The following is a 23,413-nucleotide window of genomic DNA, read 5'->3' on the forward strand; positions in this document are numbered from 1 at the left end:
ACTGTGGAGACACTTGAGACAAGATGACTGCCGTGAATCTAAAAGCAGCAGGGCTACATACTGAGTTCCAGGTTAGCTACAGCAACAGACTGTTTCAAAAATCCAAATAAAAGCTGGTGAGATTGTTCAGCCTAGGTAAAGGAATCTAGCCAAGACAGACAACCAGAGTCTCCAAAAACCATGTGGTAGACGAGAAGAACCAGTTCTCAAAGTTGTCATTGGACATCCAGATGGACACAACAGCTTGTGCACACACAAACTAAATAAATATAACAACAACACAAAAGTAAAACAGGTAAATAAGTAATGCACTTAAGGGGCTTTAATGGGCTGAGGGTGTGGAGTAAGAGTAGAGTATGAGCTGGGCACAGTGGCACACGCCTGTAATCCCAGCACTAGGGAGGCAGAGATAGGCAGATCTCTGTGAGTACAAGGCTAGCCTGGTTACAAAGCAAGTCCAGAACAGCCAAGGCTCTTACGCAGAGAAACCCTGTCTTGGGGTGTGGAGGAGAGTAGAGCATGTACCTAGCATCCCATAAGCACCTGCATAAAAAAATGCATTTAATACACCTGCTAAATAGCTTATAGCTTAGCTCAGCCTATCTAAAACATGCCCAGAAATGGACATGTTTTATGTTAGCCTCGAAATGGAAAAAACTATCAAACACAAACCTGGCTAATACTAAGTGTTCAATTGCTTATTGTAATGCATATAAATACTGAAAATAAAACACAAACTGTCTGAAATGCTTTCACACCACAGTACAACCAAAGTATTGTTAAGTCAAACCACTGTAAATCAGATATAATTCACTTTTAAAAAATAAAAATCTACTAAAAACCTGTGTGGATTTGTACTGCAACAAATGTCCTTTAAGACAACTCTGTAGAACTCAGTCCCTAATGCACTAGAGATGTTTAATGCAGTAGCCACTTAGCTGTAATAACAGTGAATCTGAAATATAGCAAGTATCACAATGCAAATAGTACTGCTTAAGGAGTATAAAGGTAAAACAAAAATGTTACTGATAATGTCACATTTCTTATTTAGTGCATGTGTGTGTGTAGAGAGAGAGAGACAGAGAGAGAGAGATGTTGGCACCATGGTGCACATGTAGATGTCAGGAAGCAATTTCTAGGACTGATCATCCCTTTCCACCATATGGGTCCCAGGAATGAAGCTCAGGTCATCAGGCCTGGGCATGTACCTAACGTGCTGAGCCAAATCATCAGCCTGTCTTTCATCCTTCCTTCCTTTCTGTCTTTAATGTGAATGTTAGAAAACTTGAAGTTGTATATGTGGTTCATGCATTATTTTCATCAAATAAAGCAACTACGGAAGAACAGCTCTCTGGAAGCTTTCTATACAGTATAGGCTCTCTTCTGTTTCTAGTGTGAAGCTTTTTAATATTTATTTTTACTTTCTTCACATGTGTGTGTGCACACACACATTTGTGAGGCCAAAAGACAGAGTTGGATCTCCTGAAGCTGGAGTCAAAAGTGGTTGTGAACTGCCCAGATGTGGATGCTGGGAACCAAACTCAAGTCCTCTTAACCACTAAGCCATCACTCCAGCCCCATTGAGTTTTCTTAAAACACAAACAAATGCATCACCTTAAGAGGATTTCTCCGCATTATCACTCTATAGGTTAATTTCAAATGCATTCTTTGAATGGAAGCATTCCAGGAGATAACAGCTGATTGTGTTAACTGAGTCTACTAATAGGGAAAAAAGAGCCAGGGTTCCAATTGAAATGTTTTTCATACTTATTCAATGGTGCTGAGGACCAAACTGAGGGATTCACAAGTGCTAGGAAAGCCCTCCCTGCCACTGAACTACAACCACATTCTTAAAATAGCTTTTTTTGTAAATGTTTACATATCAGAAAGAAATGTAAGGAGAAATAAAGCCTTCTTCTTTTCTCAATTCTGTCACCAGCATTCAAATTTTCCTAGTCTTAGATATAATAAAGATTTAACTTAGACAGTTTTACCTTATTATGTTTCTAAGGTTCCTTTCTAGTATATTAGACAGTGGCAAAATAATTCTAATTTATCAGAGATACAATGTCTTATAGGTTCTGTTCCATGGACTATGGAATGAGCTGCTATATTTTCAAACAACTACTCTTGAGTATAAATTCTAACAGTAACTAAAGAGAATCTGACAATCACTGCCACCCATGTTCACTGTGCCCTCCCAATCACTCCAGTGTGACATTTCTGTGTCTAACCTGAAAAGATGGAGCACTAGAAATTTCCCCCCTGTTGAACACCCTAGCAAGAGACCTCGTGAGTGTGTGACTCCTGTTGCACTGTCAGGGAGAGGCTGTTGCTGAAGGCTTTGCTGCAGTGATTAAATCCACAGGACTTCTCAGCAGGAGTAGCATAAATCCGCAGGTGCCTTGGTGGGGCATTCTTTCTACATGTAGGGTTTCTTTGTTAAGGATTTTGGTTGCTTTGGTTTTATGTGGTTTTGTTTTTAATACTCAATGAGGTGACCACTGCAGTTGCAAGAATTTTCTAACTCTACACTTCACAGACTCTCCAGTGTGAATTCTATTTGGAGGCATTTTGTTTTGTTTTGTTTAGAGACAGGGTTTCTCTATGTAACCTTGGCTGTAGACCACGCTGGCCTTGAACTCAGAGAGATCTTCCTGCCTCAGCCTCCCTGAATGTTGGGATTACAGGTGTGCACCACTGTGCCTGACTGTGAATTCTATTTTTAATAAGGTCTGAGCTACCAATGAAGGCCTTCCTACACTCAGTGCATACATACAGCTTTTGTCCTGTGTGAATTATCAGATGGACAGCAACATAGGAGGCTCCAAAGTAATATTTTTTTCACACACATTACATGTGACCAGTTCTCCTCCAGTATGAGCTCTATGGTGAAAAACAAAGAAAGAACGGAGGCTGAAGAACTTCCCACACTGGACACATTCATAGGAATTCTCTCCCATGTGGGCCCTTCCATGCTTCTTGAAGCAGAGATAGCACTGAAGACAGTCCCATATAGTTAATTTGAACACTTTCCCACATTTAGCCTTACTTACATGACTCCTCTTCAACACATATTCTCTGATACACATTAGGTTGTAACTCATGAAGGATTCTCCAGTAATAGACCTCTTTTTACTGAGAATCCTCTGAAACCCAGTGAAATGAGACTTCTGACTGAAATCTCAGAAAGGTCTACATTCACAGCAAGCACAGGATTCACTTCCAAAGTAATTTCTGTTTTCCAGGATATGGTCTCTAATAAAAAAATCACCTCACATCTTTTTCTGCATAGTTGCCTTTCTGCAATAACTGCACCTTGTAGACAGAGATACACAGAATCCTTGCAGGAGGTACTGGTTCATTTCTGTCCAGCATGTTCTCTTTAGAGCCTTTCTGCCAGTGATCATATAACTGAAACATGTAGTAAGGCTTGCTGATGGCACTCTTCTTACAGGACTCTCCAACATGAACTGAGGACTAAACAGATTTACACTGTCCCCAGGTCTGTAAAAACTACAGCCTTTACCTGACCTCTCAATCGTCTGTAATGGATGACATCCTTCTCAAATGCCATTCTAGGTATAGATGGTAGATTTCTATCTGGTCCTCATATTCCCAAATATTTCTTAATGCAGATAAAAAGGAATCAGCCCTGATGAACCTTCCCATGTTCACAAAATTAAGTAGTTCTTGAAAAATGTCTTGAGTTGTTTCTTCCATCAGATTTTTATTTTCCAAGCTGTGGTTAAAGAGAAAAATATATGAATCCTTCTAGGTAAGGAAGTATTGGTATAAAATTCTTGTGGAGTCAAATGCTTTGTTCAAATCCTTGTTCATTCAAATGCTGATTTCTCTACCCCAATATCTGGTTTCAATCCGGACATTGCATTGTGATAACTATTCTAAGCATCACCTGTCTCAAGTTTGTGTAAACATGCCACCATTTGTTCTCTATATTGTCAATTAAACATCCAGCCAGTGCTGTGCAATGGAGAGAATCGGGTGGAACATCCTGGTCCGGAGGGGGAGAGAAGGAAATGAGTGAGAGGGAGAGAGGAGAGCAGAGATCGGCAGGCCAGGACTTGGAACCATGAGGAGGGTCTTGGAACCAGGAGGAGAGATGAACTGGAACTAATATATGACTAAAAGCAAGTATAATGGGTGAAATCTGAATGGAAGAAAACTATGCAGGCTTGGAGGTTTCGGGTGGAGTAACTATTGCCCAGTATTGTGCTCTAGGTTAATTAAATAAATCCTAGTCTCTGTGTGGTGATTTGGATATACAGCTGGATTAGGAATAACTGCTGCTTAACTAAAAGATTAATCAATAGTAAATATTAATAACCCACAACAAAAAAGGGAGAAAGAAATAAAGGAAGAAAGAAAGAAAAAAAAGCTAGAATTTAAAACAGTGCCATAAAACTACTTAAACAAGCCAGGCAAGTATCTACTAACCCCACTCTCTGCACATTGTGTAGACAATTCCCTTGTAGAGTCATACTGAAGAGGAATGGGTATACAAATTCACAGCAACCCTACTCCCAACATATCCAAATGTCCACCAACTGGACAAATCATGAATAAATTGTTAATATACATACTTCAACAAAAATAAATAACTGGTTAGGTATGGCGGCATATGCCTCCAATGCCAGACCTGAGAGTGTTGTAACAACAGGATTAGGAGTTCAAAGCCTGGTCTACACAAAAAGATCCTTTATTTTAAATAGTTAAAAGGACCAGGCAGTGGTGGTGCCCACCTTTAATCCCAGCATTCCGGAGGCAGAGGCAGGAGGATCTTTGTGAGTTCAAGGCTAGCCTGGTCTACAAAGTGAGTTTCAGGACAGCCAACACTGTTACACAAAGAAATCCTGTCTTGTAAAACAAAATCAAACAGAAGAAAAAGTTAAAATGAGAACTACAGGGATATGAAACAATTATTAGCAAACCTTCAAGCACATTTTTTTGTGAAAGATGGAAACCCAAAGTACACAGTGTGTTTACATTGTAAAAATTCTGAGACATGTTCTTGCCTATATTTTCATCATGTTTATTATATATGGAACATTTGGGAGAAATGCGAGTGTAAATACACACATGCACACACACATACACACTCATACACGAGCAAATTAACCAATTAGTTAGGTATCCGTAGATATATTTTTTCAGACATGCACCTACAGGATAGGAAGACATAAAAGATAGGAAAGACAGAGCCATTTTATAGGGAATAAAAATAGCGTTAGGGAGTTTTTAAAATAGTTTATTTAATTTTATGTGCATTAGTGTGAAGGTGTCAGATCCCTTGGAATTGGCAATTACAGACAGTTGTGAGCTGTCATGAAAGTGCTGGGAATCAAACCTGATCCTTTTGAAGAGCAGATAGTGTCCTTAACCTCAGAGCTATCTCTCTAGCCACCAGCTTTAGGGATTTTTAATCTTAACAAACAATAAATAATATATACCAAAGAAACCTGACCTCATAGAAGTTGAACAGATGGACTTTTAAGGAGCTTTCAGCCCCCAAGCACCAAGTTAACAGAATCCCTGGTCTTTTCACTGCATATCTGGAACAAAGAAGCCATTATTCTAGTCCTACTTGTAGCTACATGATCACCTCCTACCCATCTGGCAAACAATAGCTAACTATATCTCATAGCTGTTTCTGGGAAAGCTGTATCAGGTGAGAAACAGAGCTCCTCAACGGTGTCATGGACATTGGCTCCACCACCTTGTAACATATACTGAAGGCGACCCTGCAGTACACTAAAGACTTCCCATGACCCCAACTGTTACATGACTTTTTTAAATTAGTTAATTAATTTATTCACTTTACATCCCAATCATAGGCCGCTACCTCCTCTTCTCCCAATGTAACCCTTTCTCTTCCTCCATGCCCCATCCTCTGTTCCTCAGAGAATGGGAGGACCCCCTACCAACCTGCCCCAGCTCATCAAGTCGCATCAGGACTGAGCTCATCCTCTTCCCCTGTGGCCTGGTGAGACAACCCAGCCAGAGGGAAGTGATCAAAAAGCAGTAACAGAGTCCATGGAGCAAGTACAGAGACTCATGGTTCCTGGGGAACATCTGTTGTCCTTTTCAGTTCTCTCAGCTCTGCAACACAGCAGTATCCTTGGACCCAGACTCTCATGGCCACCTCTTCGGGGACCACATCCCTCCCTATCTGCCCACAAACCCATGACATCTTTTCCCATCACACTAATCTCTCCTGCCCTTGAATTCAAGCTTATTTTGTCTTTGTACTTGTTATCTATCTTCTCCTTGGGCCAAAAATGCCCAAATAATATGTTCAGACTATGCAGCTGTGAAGGTTTGTAAGTGAAATGTCTCCAACCCACTCTTGTGTTGAAGGTTTGCTCCCCAGCTGATAGGGCTATTTGGGGAGCTAGTGGAAACTCTGGGAGCTGGGGTGGGAGGCTGGTTGGGAATGGAACACTGGGGGTGTGCTTTTGAAGGCTATCTTGCCCCTAGCCCTTTTATCGCTCCTCCACCATCCTTTTCCTCTCCTTTATCCCCTCTTTTTCTTCCCTCACTCCATTTCCCTCTTCCCTTCTCTTCTTGGATTCTAAAAGATGAACACTTATACCATGAAGTTCTGCCCCAATCCAGACTCAGAAACAATGGCACCAGCCCATCAGAAACTATAACCCTGCAACTGTAAGCCAAAATAAATCTTTCCTCCCTTACAGTCATTTTATCAAGCAACAGAAAGTCTAACACAGCAGATAATATACCAGCCAAGATACTGGGTTTATTTTAGCTTGTAATTGCATCACACATTTGTAACAAAAAACAAAAACAAAAATAAAAACAAACAAACAAAAAACACTTCCTTCACTGGCCTGATATCTTTCAATAGATAAATGAACGGTTTAAAAACCCTAGCAACAAGCCAGGCAAAGTGGCTCGTGCCTATAATCCCAGCACTAGGGGAGGCAGAGGCAGACAGATTTCTGTGAGTTTGAGGCCAGCCTGACCTATAAAGTGAGACCAGGACAGCCAAGGCTACAGAGAGAAACCCTGTCTCAAAAGACATAAATAAATAAATAAATAAATAAATAAATAAATAACCCAGCAACTGAAAAATGGAGGAAAGATTAGGCTATGTAGACAGGCATTATCTACAAAAAAAAAAAAGGTTAATCCATAATTATTTAAAAAAAAATAATGATGCTTAAAAGCCTCCTGGCTGAAGAAACATAGATGTCCTAGGGAAAACTGCAAAAATCTGAACATAGATGGGTATCAAATGATAGTAAGAAACTACTGCTCATTTGCTTAGGTGTGGTAATGGTGTTAGGAGTTGTGCAAAAGAACTTTACCTTAAATACAAGTAGAGAAATATTTAGAGGTAAAGTGTCTTACTTAAAAATTTATTTCCAAACAGCATATACAAAAATTTAATATTTTATACATATACGCAAATGTACAGTCATATAATGAGAACATACATATATCTTATAAATATGTATATAATACACATATACAAAAATACATATAAACACAACACATATATGTTATACTCACAAATATACATATATGAGCATGTACACAACACATATAGTATCAGAACATAATATATAACTGTTATATATGACATGTATTAACTGCCAAATTTACATGATATGAGTGGATGTTCACTCCTCTTTTTCAGTTTTCTGTTATAATATTTCTGAAACTTGTCAAAGTACAAAGTAGATGGGAAAGATGTAAATGCTTCTGGGAGAAGTACTCTAAGGTCAGCATTCATTAATAACTTGGCAAGAATAAATTTTGTACCATATTTCTCATAAGGTAGATGTTTACAAATGAGCTAATGGGAGAAACCTTAAGAAATCCATCAGTTTACATAACCTGGGAAAACACCTAACTTGCAAAATCTTGAAGACCAGATTTTAAAGTAGCAAAGAACAGGAATTCCTATCATCTCAGCCTCTAGGAAGTGAAATTAGGGTACCCCAAGAGTGTTCAAACCACAGGCTACACTAGCCAAATATGGAATATGTTGGACTTCCAGGTGCTACCAACAGCTGACAAGTGATCCATGGTCAAGGCTATTTGATTTCTTTACTACATAAGCCAAATACACTTCTAAAAGTTCCAAGCAAATAAAAAGAGGGCACAGCAAGTCACATCAGAATTGAGCACATCCTCTTCCTCCATGGCCTGGCAAGGCAGCCCCTCCAGGGGGAAGTGATCGAAAAGAAGGCAACAACGTCCTTGCCAGAGACAGTCCCTGCTCCTCTTACCAGGGTACTCACAATGAAGACCAAGCTGCCCATCGGGTACTTAGATGTGGGGGTCCTAGGTCCAGTATATGCATGGTCCTTGCTTGGTGCTTCAGTCTCCACAAGTACCCTTAGGTCCAGGTTAGTTGGCTCTGTTGGTTTTCTTGTGGAGTTCCTGTTCTGACCAGGTCCTTCTATGCTTCCCCCAACTCTTCTACAAGGCTCTCTGCACTCCTCCTCCCAATGTTTGGCTGTGAGTCTCAGCATCTGTTTTGATTGATGCTAAGGAGAGGCCTCTCAGAGGACAGCTATGCTAGGCTCCTGTCTGCAACCATAGCAGAATGTCTTAATAGTGTCAGGGGTTGGCTCTCTCCTTTGGGATGGGTCTCAGGTTGGGACAGGCATTGATTAGATATTCCCTCAATCTCTGCTCTATCTTTGTCCCTGCACATCTTGTAGGTAGGGTAAATTTTGTGTGGAAGTTTTTGTGGGTGGGTTGTAGTTCCCTTCTCTCCACTAGGAATCCTGTCTGGTGGCCTCTTCAGTCTCCATGAACCCCACCACAAGGGGTCTCAAGCTAGAGTCATCCCCATATCCTCCCAGGAGCTTAATCTGTTACAGATCTCCAGCTTGTTTCAAAGATGTCCCCACCCATGGTTTCTCTTATCTCTGCAAGCCCTCTGATCTCCCATCCCCACTGTTCTCTCCACCTTCATCTCCCTTATCACTGTCTCCTATCCTGTTCCCTCTCTTCAACTACTTCCACTGTATATTCTATTTTCCCTTCTGAAAATATCCAAACATCCTCCCCTGGGCCCTCCTTATTATTATCTTCTTTTGGTCTGTGAATTTTAGTGTGGTCATCCTGTACTATATGGCTAATATCTGCTCATAAGTGAGCACATACCATGAGAAACTTCTTAATTACAAATAGAAACCTTATTTTGCAAGGACTTCACACAGGGAAAACAAGAACTTCTTAATTACAATTAGAAACCTCAGCTTGCAAGTAAGTAACATAGGACAAACAGGAACTTATTTTTAACTGTCTTAACTGTTAAGAGTTCTAAACACAACTCTAACCTGCAAGGTATATTGTTTCTGTTTTGGCTTCCTATTAACTTGCCAGGTATATTGTTTTGGTCTCACAGTATATCGATGGTAAAAGCACATTAACAAATGTGAAATCCAGTATTCAATCCCCAATACTGCAAAAACCAAAAGTAAAAACAAAATCCTGCAAAGTAATGTAATGCACACCCACTGCAGAAAATCTAGAAAATGTATAAAATGTTAAAAAGCATAAAAATCATCCATAATCTCACTATCAAGTCTTAAGTACTTTTAATTCTGCTCCTCTACCTAGAGGGTAATTTAACATAGTTTGAGGCCAAACTGTTTATTTAACTTGGATGTATACCACACTAAACATTTTCCATGTCATTAACATCTTTTGCTAAGTGTTAAAAAATGGTGAATTTTCCTTAGAATCTGATTCAGATGATTCCTAAGTACTATATTGAACTTAAAAAATTAAATGAAAGGTAACGTGATGAATTAACAGCCTTTATTGTACAATGATGCAAAATGAAATTCAAAGCATCAAAGAAGCTCATCTTTAGTAAATACTATTTCATCAAACATTAACTCTAGCTACAGTTCAATATGTAACTGTGCTTGTTTCAAATACATAACAATATATGTATATAAATACACAACATACATATGCAAAAACATTCGTACTCATACATATTATACATATGAACACACATATAAATATGTATGTGATACACATGTACACACAAAATTCCTTATAAGCCCACACATAAATATACATGTTACATACACAAATACAGACTTAAGCATACACACAACAACGTAATACATAATGGTTACATATTACATGTAGTAAATTTAGATGTTGGGCAAGGGGTCAAACTAATTGGAAAACCATCAGTAATAAGAATCCTATTTTACAAAGTATCTCCTAAAGTATACTGCTAGAAATGAGAAAAAAAAACACTAAAAACATGTTTATTTTGATGATGGAAATTATAATCCTGGCACTCTGAAGACTAAGGCAGAAGGACTGTGTACTCACGACCAGCCTGAGCCACAGACAGTTGTAAGCTAATCTGTGCTAAACAGCAAGCCCATCTCAAAACAAAGCCTGAAAATTGCATGTTCACACAGGGAAAGAAAGACAAAGAAATATGTCAACTCAACATCTTCATAAGGTGACTACTATCCCACAGGGAAAACAGAAGTGCTAAGAGCTCCAAGCATCACACAATTGATAAGAAAAGCAAGAGGCAAAGTTCAAACTACATCAAGCATGCCAACTCCACACATTCACACTCCATACTCCATACTGCTTGAGGCAATGTGTACTCTAAATGAGGAAACTCTACAATGGCGAGGGGATGCTAGAAAAATGCTGGATGAATTGCATACCCGCTCTGTGATCTTGTAGTTACAGACATGGCTTTTTTTTCATTCACTCAACAAAAGTCTACTGTACTCTTATTGTGTGCCAGGCTCTCTTCTAGTCAACGATGTTTAAGCAGTGGATCTGACTGATGGCACGGTAATAGAGGAGAAAGCAAAGAACAAAATATACCATTGTTACCATCTAACGACTCGCTCTACAAACTTAGGGTCTACCCAGACCTGGTATTTGTTTTCTGGTTTAGGGACACCTGTTCCAGTTTTTTGTTTGTTTGTTTGTTTTGTTTTTTTAACTGCTGTTCGGAAAACCAAGTGAACTTAGAATGCACTAAGGTAGCATTCTTGAGATCTGACTTCCGTTTTGATGCAGGCTGTTATCACATGTAACTCAGCAACGTGGTTCTGAGGCCAGCAGCCCAAGACTAAGCTTGTGAGGACTCTAGCAATTCGTGAAACGAAGTAGTAATGGGTTTAACTGATGGAAGGTCATGATTCCGACAAGTTCCCTGGTGACCTTGCGAGCGTCAGAGGTAGGGGAGCAGGTAGTGAGTTCGGAAATGAGAAAGTGGTTGGATTCTGGAAGTTTCTGGGAGGTAGAGGCACTGGATTTTCAAGACACAATGGGGGAGAGGGTGTGGATAATACAAAAACAAAAAACAAAGGTGAAAGCTGAGGACGGAGAGGAAAAAATAATTTAGGGAGAGACTACATTATGTGCTAAGTTTAGAACCCAACTAAATCTGGGATGTCTGACCCCTGAAAGGAGTGGACATTAGGGTCCTGTGGGTTTAGGCAACCGAGTCCAAGCCTGTAATGGTGGATAAGAGAAACACTGCAAGTAGTAGGGAGAGAAGCAAGACGGATTGACGGATTAAGAGACTTCACAGCCTCTAGGAAAGAGAAGCCGAACACAACAGGTGCAGGGAGAGGACGCTGTCTCTTTAAAAGAAGGAATGAAGGGGATGTAGAAAAAGGGTTGGTGGGCAGAAGGGTACAGGGAAGAAAGCTCGAGAGGAAACAGAAAACAGGTACTCCAGTGTCTAACGCCGGGGGGGGGGGGGGGGAGAGCTGCTTCGGCACGAGGATATGGAGGAAAGCAGCTAGATGCGCCCTGGGAGAACCGCATCTAGCTCAAGGAGTCCGACCCGAAGGAAGAACTATCATCCGCGTCCTGTGAGGTGCGAACACAAGTGGGATAGCAGCACAACTATGCTGCGATCGCCCAGCCCGAGTTTCAGACCCCAGGATGGCCAGAAACCCAGGTCTAGGGCTCTGTTCCGCCTCTGCAGAATTCTTTGAGGAAGACAGACTCGAGAATCCGAGACGCCCACTGACCTCCAGGCCACAACCTCCACGTCTCGCGCTACTCTAGCTGCGAGCCTGCGCATGCGCGCTAGGTTGCCGGGAGATTTTTCTTGAGTTGCCTGACCTCACTAAAGGCTGACTGTGGGCATCCGGGGTAACCAGACCCAAGACCCCCCAGGGCGGATGCTTCCTATTCCCTTCAGGTCTCGAGTTCTGAAGTTTAATAAGGTGAAAAACTCCAGCCACTTGTCCCAGCCTGCGCAGACCTCCTCTGTGAGGTCGTGGTCTTGCAATGGCACCTACCTCCAGAGCCTCGTTCCTCTCCGCTGCGGGGTGTGGCCCTGCGCGCCAAGCGAGGCCAGCGCCCTTCCATTTGTCACCGGCTAGGGGTTCTTTTCCTGGCTAGTTAGAGAATTAAAAGGCAGGAAAAATCTCTAGGATGACAGCAGCAAGGAAACTCTGAAACGCAGCATGCAGGATCAGACAGAAATCAGCGCGTCAAGAATGTCTTTTATTAGTTGTTAAGGGAACACACAGAAAAAAAGGGCCTCTGCAAAGCAGAAGCCCAGCTTGTTCTCCGAGACTGTTTTGTTGTTGTTATTGTTGTTAAAAGTCTTTGAAGGGTCTTCTTCCGTTAATTTAGGATCGGTCAGTTTGAACACAGACAGGAAAGCTGACTAACCTATTTCTGCTGTTTAAACATGTTTGGATCCAGCCTTGAACTTTTAAGCCGGTCTATCAACACAGGCCCTACTGGCAGAGAAAACGCTCATAAAGCCTTTGTTTAAGCTGCCAGGATTTTGTCTCGGGTGAGGAAGAAGCCAGCCATGTTGTAAATTCACCACCCCTAGTCCCTAACCACGGCCCCTCTCCCTAACTGCCTGCCCATCAGGAAGTGACTTCTTACTCCCTCACACTCAGCTGCACCCGCAGCATTTGAAAAAACATCTCCTAGTCCGCTCTCAAATGCTGTGGTACAAATGCTCTGGGTACAGGGGTGCCACATAAAGCAGCCAGCTTAAGGCTTCACTTTTATGTTGCGGTATAACTTTCCATGGTGCATCATAGGTGGACAATAGTACTGTTTTTCCAGAATTGTTAGAGGAAATGGCTATGTGCCAGGCTTTATGGCTCGCAGTTGCAACATCAGTACTCTCAAACCCAGTACTTGGGAGACCCAGGAAGGAGGATCTCTAAGTGAGTTCTCTGCCAGCCTGGCTTACTTAAAGGGTTACCACTCTGTCCTGGGCTACATAGTAAGAGACCACCCCACCCTTTTTAACTAGAAACTGCTGTGAATGTCCACGGTTTCTTGGCCAGGGAGTGCCTAGGACTGCAACTGTTAATGAAACTACAGAGTCACATAAAAGACTTCCTCCTCAGTGAAAAGCAAAATGCGGAGTTGCTTTGACATGGCCTTTGTCAACACTTTTACATTATTCATCCGTATACAGTATCCTGGGATTCCTAGAACATGTACTGAAACTGAACACTGCCGTGAATTTGTCGGCCAGTTGGATTTCTTCATTCATAATAGCACAGATTCAAAGTGTTTGCCAACACTTTCAATGAGTTTTCTTTGAGATGCTGGATCTTAACATATTTGAATACCATTCCTATGTAGGCTCCATGAACTGCAGTGGTCTTTTCTCTATTGCTTGTCTTTTCACTTACATAATATAGATTCTCTGATGGACGAGAGTTCTTAAATTTCCTATACCCTCTCCGATATTTACTTTACTTTAAAATGTTTGCATATGCCAAGATAAAAAAAAAGTTTGATATTCACAACTAGAAACTTTCTATTTAAATAGTTTGTTTACAGCAGGGGTGATCAAACTATAGTTCCTTGATAAAAGCTACTCCAAACCTTGTGTGTTTGGACAAGAAGTTTTTTTTGTTTTGTTTTGTTATGGTTTTATTTTGGGTTTTTGAGATTGAGTCTATGTAGTCCTTGCTGGCCTGGAACCTGTGGCAATCTTCCTGTCACTGCCTCTAAGTACTGAGCTTTACAGATGAGTACCACCAGGCCTGTCTTATTTTGTTAAATGACTTTTTAACATTGTATTTCACAGTGAAAATACAGAGAATTCAACTTTCAGAGTCCATAGGTAAAATTTTATTAGACACATTCACATTCATTTGCTTACAAGTCGTCTACAGTCACATTACAGTCATTTGTGGCTGAGTAGCTGCAGCAGAAATTATATGGTACACAGTTTAAAATAACATTTTTCCCTTGCAGAAAAAAATTGCTGATAGGATAGGATATAGATTTCAACTATATAAAATATTTTCCCCAAACCACAAGATAACACTTCACATCACTAGGACAAAAAATAACAAATGTTGGTGGGGACATGAAGAAATCAAAGCAGTCATACAACACTGGTAGAAATGTAAAATAGTTCGAGTGATATGGGTATCAGTTTTGCAAAATGCAAACAAAGACACAGTAATTTCACTCCTCCTAAGTATCTACCCAAGATTACTGAAACTATATTGGCATGAGTTTGTATATGTGTTCAAAGCAGCATTATTCTTAATAGCTGAACAGTGGAAGCTGAAATGTCCATCAATAAGCAAAATATGGTTTTAATCATATGGTAAAGGTTTTCAGCCACAAAAGGGTTCCTATTACATGAAGCTTGAAGACATTATTTTAAATGAAGTTACAAAAGACTATATGTTTTGTTTTTCCATTGATGTGCAATGTATAGAATTGGCAAATACACAGTGAAAATAGATTCGTGGTTGCCAAGGTCATAGGAGTGGGAGGATACTATCAGGTACAAAGGTCTTTTCCATAGTGAAAAATGTGCTGAAATTGAAGAATGCAGGTGATTGAACCACCTTGTGAGAGTAAAACCCACTGAATACTTGATTTTTTAAAGATTTATTTATTTTTGCATATGAGCACTCTGTATGTATGCCTATATGACATGAGAGTATCAGATCCCATTATAAATGGTTGTGAGCCACCATGTGGTTGCTGGGAATTGAACTCAGGACTTCTGGAAGACCAGCCACTGCTCCAGTACACTTAATTTTTTAAAACTTGAATGCTAGTCTATTTTATCAGAAATGATACTTAATGCTGAGTACCTTTGGTTATCAAGTCTACTCCTATGTATTTATTTTCTTCTGATAGGACTTGTTCATATTCTGAAAGCATTATCTTTCCACAATCATAGATCTTATTCTGCAAACGGACTTTTTCTTTACCAAAACTTTGTTCTCCTTACCTGCCTCTGCAATGAAGCCACTTCCTTAAATGCTGTTCATGAAGAAGTTTCACCTTGACTTAATTTCTCTTATGTGAAATTCACATCATGGAAGGTTTCTCCTCCCTAAATCCTACCCTCTTGTTGACATAACACATCACACATGCAATTGCCTTTTATTGTGAAAGGAAGTGAATGATCAAGCTTAAAGTCACAGGATTGGATATGCAACACACCTTGGGAAGAGTATCTTCAACAGTTATGCAGGTCATCATAGTTGTCTCTAATTTTTTGGTGGGAGGACTGACAGCAGTACTTTAATTAAGGGTTCCCTGTTACCTTCTGGCCCCATGCCACATCATGCCACTCTAGTCACAGTGGTTTCCTGGCTTTTCAAATATGGTATGTTCTTGCCTCTGTAGGAATAGTCTTCCCCCAGTAACTACTGATCCATTCCCTCGTCTTTCATTGGTCCTTATGAATCATCTCAGGCCTTCCCTAACCCATTTTTGACATCGTAATCACTTCTTTTCAAAATATAAACCCCATTCCTCTTCTCAGCTTTTGTCCCAGGCATCACAACCATCTGATACATAGTGGTACTTGTTTTTCTCCCCTGCTGAACTGTAAACAGTTTGTTCTGCTTTCTGCTATAGTACCAACTCTTCTCTGTACAGTTGCTAAACTAAGAGAGACATGAAGTTGGACCAGTCTAGTGAACAATCTGCAGGCATACTCTGCACTGACAGCATATGATAGCATCCTTTAAAATCAAAAGGATTTTAATGGAAACTAGTAAGACAGTGACCATAATTATAAGTGACCCCACAATCTCCATGTTGGATATGCACCCTGCTCTAAACAGCACATTCTTGGGCTCTGTACAAGCTTTATCATGATGAAATGTGCCTTCTTCTTGGGTAACCAAGTGAGAGGGGACGGGAGTAAAGTTAAGGAAAATCTACTCTATCTTTTCTGAGATTTCTTTTCACTAAGGCTACTCATTCACAGGATTTATTATTAATTTTTGTTGTTGCTTGGGTCAGGGGCTCTATATAGTCCTGCTGTCCTGGAACTTACTGTAGACCAGGCTAACCTCAAACTTAAGAGATCTGCCTGCCTCTGCCTCCAGAGTTCTGAGAATAAAGATAAGTGCCACCACCCAGATACATTCATAATGTTTAATTTTCCAAACTAGTACTAGAATTCAGAGCTGTTAAAATGATGAAAGCACAGCAGTCAGCAGAGCCAAGAGTCTTTTTCATTAAAAATGTAATGGGTATGGAGTAGAAGGGGTTGGTTTACTTAACTTGATTGCTAAGAGAACATATTCAGAATACTTCTGTCAGGTGTCTAAAAAGAAATATCAAGAGAAGTATATCAACTAAATATAACAAATTATCACAAAAACTAGTGGGTTAAAATCAGTTATGGACTTGAATCTACGTACTTTCACTGGACTAATAAGAACAGGAATAGCTCATTGGGGAGACGTTGGGAAGAATCCATTTTCTTGCCTCTCTGGCTTTCAGAAGCCACTCATATTGTGGATCCTCCAGCCTTAAAGCCAGGAACAGTAAACTAAGTGCTCATTAAAGCTTAGAATGGTAAATTAAGTGTTCATCAAAGATAGGAAAAGTAAATTAAATGTTCATTCTTTTAAATACTTCACCTTCACTTTTTCCATCTGATTTCAGCCAAAGTTCTCTGCCTAATTAAGTGCCTATGTGATTAAATGAGACGCATCTTGATAGTCCAGGACAGTCTTTGTCCTATTTTTCAGTCATTCAGGCTGAACACTGGCAATTGCCCAGGCTGCACTGGAAGTCATCTGGAACTCTCCCAATTCAAATCTCAGCTTTCCCTCTTGAGTCATATGTGTCCATGTCCTACAGATTAGTTATTTTCATTGCAGCAGTTATTCCTGATCATTTGAGAAAACTAACTTTAGAAAAGAGCAAGGGGAAACAATTCACACATCACACAAACCCCATGTGGACTCACTCACTTAATTTCATAGTTGACATCTCTTCCTTGGGGCCATAGCTGGCCTGGTGTTGATTTCCTGTTCAAGAATCTGGAATGTAGAATCAAGAAGCACAGACACTGCCAACACTAATAGTACAAGCATATTTTACTTGAGCACAACACCAAGTGTCCGTTCCTTGAGTGATGTAGACAGTCCAATAGGGTTTTATATTATCTTATTCATACACGTAACATTATAGAGACAATCTGTTTGTTACAAATGATAGTGCATATGAGAGGAACATATGACCAATCTTTTTAATGATAAGGCTGGAAAATAAGCCCCAATCTCAGCACTCTTAATATTCTGAGATGATAAATTATTTCAAGGGCAATTTTTGTAGGATGTCTGACATCTTTGGCCTCTATCCACTAGGCACCAGTAGCTTCCCACCAAGTGGATACTGGAAACCAAACTCAGGTTCTCTGCAAGAATAACAAATGCTCTTAACCATCTCTCCATCTCCATCATATGACAACCATCTTGCTGTTAAAGAAGGACATCCGTTCAGAAGACTGATATATCATACAGAAGACTTCTGTATGAATCTACTTTATGATTCTCCCTCCATTGGAATCAGAAGATAGAAAACAGGGTCAAGTCAAAATTTCCATGAGATCTACTCACAGGCCTTTGAAGCTATCAACCAAATTGTCTAGCTTTCAATCAGCCCGCATTGAAAAAGGGCATGCTAAGATTATTCCAGCTTTTCCTATAACATTCTCTTCCCTATCCTTAGATTCATACCCCTCTCCCTCCACAGTACTATAACCTCTATATCCAAGTTTCAAAAGATATGATTCTAGGCTTGAAAATGCTCTGATTCCAGAGAAGCTTCTGTCAATATACAGCTGTAGATGCTTACGGCTTCCTGTACCATGATCTAGCCTTTGTAGGATGTCTGACAAGATATTTGGCCTGTATCTACTGGCAGAGATCATTTTAAAAAATTCATTTCCTTTTAGCTTCACTTTTATATACATTACAATTATATAAAAATATATAAAAAAGGGAAACTACACAATCATAATCTTCTAAGAAAGCCCCTTAATTTTTATATTATCCACTGCTAACCTACAACCAAAAATGAGCATGCTTACATAGTTATAACAATAAATCTATTTTTATGCCTTCTTTTGCAATGATCTAAATGTTTTTAGTATGGCAATAAAACCTTTGAATTTTGCTTTAAAGGACGTGAACACTAAACAAATTTGTATCCTAAATTATCAACAATGGTGAAGGCAGGTGATAACTGAAATACAACAATTTAATATTTTCTTGTTCAACAACCAAAGCAATGGATCTATTTCTTAGAAGCAGCCCTTTCCATCAAGGAGAATATTTTAGTCTTAAAAGGGACTTCATTTCAATCAAAAGCAACTCCTATATCCAGTTTCACCTCATTAAATGAGTCCTCTGTGTTCTGGTGGGATCATAAGACAGAAGTGCATTCAAATAAAAAACTCAACCAAATCCTGTAGTTGCTGTGGGTGTCTGTGTAAGACATCTCAGTGCTATGCCTTTGTTGATACAGGAAAGACAGTAAAAAACATTACAAAAGCTTCTCTTCCTAATTACATTTACAAGCTTTGAGTCTAATTAGCATTTGATTGTACACAATAAGGTGTACAATCACTTTTTTTTTTCAATGCAGTTTATTCAGGAACCTTGAACAATCATCTGACCCTGGGTAAAGCCAGCCCACTTTAAATAGCCTCTGGGTAGCCAACCTCAGCATGCCACGTGGGCAATGCAGATAGGTCCACATACATGGAAGCAAGCCAGTACAATCACTATTAAAGATGCCTCCTACTAGTTACATACTAAATAAATTCACAGGTCTTTTCAATTCAAATATCCTGATATAAATGTAGATGGGTATCTTTAGAGAAATACCTTCCTCACTTCCGGTGCTTTATTTCAGTATAAGCACTACATGTTTGGTATAGGCTGAATCATCCCTGAAGCCTTTACTACACTGATTATCATTCAATCCTCTCTTCAGGAGTTCCCTAATGACAAAATTAATGGGATAATAGAATATCTTATATTTCAACTTTTTTGATAAAGTATTCTTTTCTCTTAAGAAGGAAAGTCACATGACATATCTCCTTTGTTTACTCAAGAAAGAATGGCCCTTTTTTATTATGCTTCCATGGGCTGCTCTTCAAGGTGTGTTCTCTGATGTCGGACAAGACACCAGCTCCTTCTAAATATTTTTCCACATTGAGGACACTGGCTAGGACCCTCCCTGTTATGAAGTCTCTGATGTACTACCAGGTGAGTGTTCTGCCTGAAGGACTTTCCACACTTCACACAGTGGTATGGGGTCTCCTTAGTGTGAATCCTCTGGTGCTTGGTCAGACAGGAGCTATCCCTAAAAGCTTTTCCACATTGACTACACTCATAAGGCCTTTCACCAGTATGAATCCTCTGGTGCCGAATAAGTCCAGCGATGTTCCTGAAGAGTTTACGGCACTGGTTACAGCAATAGGGCTTCTCGCCAGTGTGAATCCTCTGATGCCTGATAAGGTATGCACTCTCAATGAAAGTTTTCCCACACTCTTTACATTCATAGGGTTTCTCCCCAGAATGAATTTTCTGATGCACAATGAGGTGAGAGTTTCGACTGAAGGACTTTCCACATTCCACACATTCAAAAGGCTTCTCTCCAGTGTGTGTCCTCTCATGCTGGGTGAGGTATGAGCCATCTCGGAAAGCCTTTCCACATCTGCTACACTCATAGGGCTTCTCACCAGTGTGAATTCTGAGATGTACAGTAAGGTGGGAGATGTCAGTGAAGGGTTTCCCACATTCATTACATCTATACGGTTTTTCCCCTGTATGAGTTCTTTGATGCAAAATCAAGGATGAATTTCTGTTGAAAGTTTTTCCACAATCTAGACATGCATAAGGCTTCTCACCTGTGTGAATCCTCTGGTGTTGTGTCAAAGCTGATCCATCACTAAAAGCTTTCCCACATTTATTGCATTTATAGGGTTTCTCTCCTGTATGAATCCTTCGATGTACAATCAAGTTGTAGTTTTTGGAGAATGATTTTCCACAATCATTACAGGTATAAGGTTTCTCACCAGTGTGAGTTCGATGGTGTAAAACGAGAGAAGAGTTTCGTTTGAAACAATTGCCACACTCAGTACATTTATAGGGTTTCTCAGTAGAATGGCTTCTTTTTTCATTAAGAGATGAGCTCAGAGCCCCAAAGTCCTTACCTTTGTAAAATTTCTTGCTTCTTTTCTTAAATTTTTTATCACAGAGGGGAGTGGTAAAGTGGTTAATACTTTCTGCATATTTATAGGGTTTGTCTCTCATTTGGTTTCTTACAAGCTGAGTGACTTCCATGGAAGGATGGATGGCTTTTTCACAAGCATCATGGTCACCAGTTCCCTTAACTGTGTAACTTTGAAGACAACTAAGTAAGGTTTGCTCACAATAAGGTTTAATATCTGAGTTATGACCCTGAAAGCCATTTGTTGTAGGAACCCTCTGAGATGCCATGAGGGCTGGATTTGTACTCAAATGCTCCCCCAAATTAATATGGTCACAATTTACTTCCTGAGTCCCTGTTTTCTCATCAGTTAAAGGAGATTGCCTCAAATGTCTTTCCTGGTTCTCACAGTCCCAATTGTCACCTGAAATGGGGAAGCAGGGATCCTCTCTTGTAAAACCTTCCATTTCTACCTCAAAGGAAACTTCTTCTTCTTCTTCAGGAACATTCTGAGCTACTATTTTCAGTTTCACGTTCCATACTGAAAAGGAAAAGACACAGTAAACACAGATATATCTGGAAGAAAATGAAAAATGGTAATTAGCTAAGTGAGTATATTTTACTTGTTTTGTTTTTCAAATCCATATCCCTAAAACAGGTAGTTCAAATGAGGGCCAGGGGTGGAAGCTAAGAGCAGGTTCTAAAGCAGGAACATTACACTGTGGTACTCTCAGAGAAGAGGGCAAAGGAATGTTGCGTAAGGATAAATATAACCAAAATAATTAGCTTGGTACATGGGAGATGGGGAGCCAGACATCTCTGCTCACTCTGAAATACCATCTTGGACATTGCCTTCTTGTTCTCCAACACCAATGTCCCTCATCAGAAGTCAACACACGTTCTCCCAGCCCAGCCCCAATATCACAATGTATCTATAATAACATAGAATAAACAGATCTTGTCCCAGATCTATGATCAGAGTTCTGCTTTCATGGATGAGAAGACAACATAGGCTAGAAAAGATAGGCTTTTTAAAGATCTTTCAACATAGGCTGAAAGATCTGTGTCTACATCCTAAATCCATTAGAGACAATCCTACAAAGTTGTGAAAATTTGATCATTTCTAAGGCAAGATCCAAGGATACAGAATTAAAAGTATTTGGAAAACAGCTCCAGAATTCTCCACCATTGTTAATCTTGTTCTTACTACCTTTCTTCTCTCTCTACTTCGTAATATTAAGACGACTGGGGTCTAATGAGATGGCACAGGGGGTAAAGGCAAGTGCCACCAACCTAAAAACCTGAGTTCAATCCCCAGTCGCACCTGGTGAATTGAAAGAACTAACCCCCAAAAGCTGTCCTCTGACTGCCACAGGTAGGCAAACATACATGCCCAGGCCCACAAAAATGCAATCAATCAATCAGTAAATGTGAAAAAAGTTTAAAGAAAGGCAATTAGCTCTCTAAAATTTCTGAAGTAAAATTAGACACTTAACTCAGATCACACTGTATTTCAAGTTGATAAAGTCTTCCACATAAAACCAATGGTTGAAGTACAAAGGATGCTTTCATAGATCAGGCAGATTTTAAGCCACAGAGTTTAAGAAGCAAAAGCCATATACACAGACTTAACAAAATCAACACCAACACTTAAATTTTCCATAATACAAAATATAACAAAAATAATATACAAGTGGAAGGTGGAGACAATTATTAGTGATTAAGATTAGCACCCAATAGCAACAAAGAACTCATACAGAAATGCACAAAAAGACAAAAATGGTATTTTATCATAATGAGAAAACAGACATCTAGTAACAACAACAATCTTTTCATTCTGTCCATCATGCAATTATGTATTTTTGTTTTTGTCTCTTTTTTTTTTTTTTTTTTTTTTTGTTTTGTTTAGATTGGTTTGAGTTTTGTTCTGCTTTAGGTTTTGAGACAGGGTCTCAATATGTTGTCAAACTTCCTGGGCTCAAGTGATCTTTCTGCCTCAGCCTTTTCAGCATATGACTCATAATCTATAACTCTCTCTTGCTTATACTTCCAACACTTGGAAAAATGAAGCTGAATGACTTGAGGGGATCAGCCTGTGTTACAAATAAACAAACAAATAAATAAAAATACCCAGCAAGCAAACAAAAAACCAACACAAGATGTGTGTAAAAAGAAAAGGGAAATTCAGAAGTGTAAACCAAGTGTAAAGGCAGCACTTGGGAGGCAGAGACAGGAGGCTCAGCACAAGTATGAGGCTAGTTTACTCTATATAGCAAGTCTCAGATCAGCCAGGCTTACATAGTAAAACCCTGTCTATAAATTAATTAAATGAATAAATAGAAGTATGATAATGCAAAGCTCAGACTGGCATACACATATTAGTTTAAAAATGTGATTATGCAATGAGCATGGCTAAATAATTTGGTAGCAACTGTTAACACTGTTTTTCTTCATTTTCCCTTCTATCATGCAAATGGTCACCTCAGAAAATAACTCTTGATCAGGATAACTGAATAATCAATACACACCTCTGGAATGATCTTTTTTTGCTAATTTTTATTTTATTTTTATGTGAATAAGTGTTTTCTCTGCATATATATCTGGGCATCACATGCATGTCTGGTATCTGCAGAGGCCAGAAGAAGGTGTGGGATTCCCTGGAACTGGAGTTACAGATGATTGTGAGCAACCATGTGAGGACTGGGAATTGAACCCAGTCCTCTGGAGAAGCAGCTAGTCCTCTTAACCACTGAGCCATCCCTCCGCTCCCTATGAAATGATATTAAATAAAGGAAAAAGACAGACCAGTAATACTGAAGATGAAACTTAGTATGATTGTTCATGATTACTCAATATCAAAGTAGAAAACCAACAATGATGGAAGGTTTCTTTCAAAGAAGGGTGAAACTACCAGTTTCACCAA

At 39.6% G+C, this 23,413-nt stretch overlaps 1 protein-coding gene across 4 annotated transcripts in view; it reads right to left on the minus strand.

Annotated features, from left to right (window-relative positions):
- Positions 1-14,104: 14,104 nt before the first annotated feature.
- Positions 14,105-23,413, minus strand: part of Znf329 (zinc finger protein 329) — a 30,869-nt gene continuing 21,560 nt past the window's right edge. For all 4 annotated transcript variants that reach the window (XM_060385565.1, XM_060385564.1, XM_060385566.1 and 1 more), the window contains one exon: positions 14,105-21,031. In XM_060385565.1, the coding sequence (XP_060241548.1) occupies positions 19,410-20,957 (1,548 nt within the window). In that variant the 5' untranslated portion in view covers positions 20,958-21,031 and the 3' untranslated portion in view covers positions 14,105-19,409. The remainder of the gene's footprint in view (positions 21,032-23,413) is intronic.

The sequence above is a fragment of the Meriones unguiculatus genome, chromosome 6, assembly GCF_030254825.1.
Source record: "Meriones unguiculatus strain TT.TT164.6M chromosome 6, Bangor_MerUng_6.1, whole genome shotgun sequence".
Classification (NCBI taxonomy): domain Eukaryota; kingdom Metazoa; phylum Chordata; class Mammalia; order Rodentia; family Muridae; genus Meriones; species Meriones unguiculatus.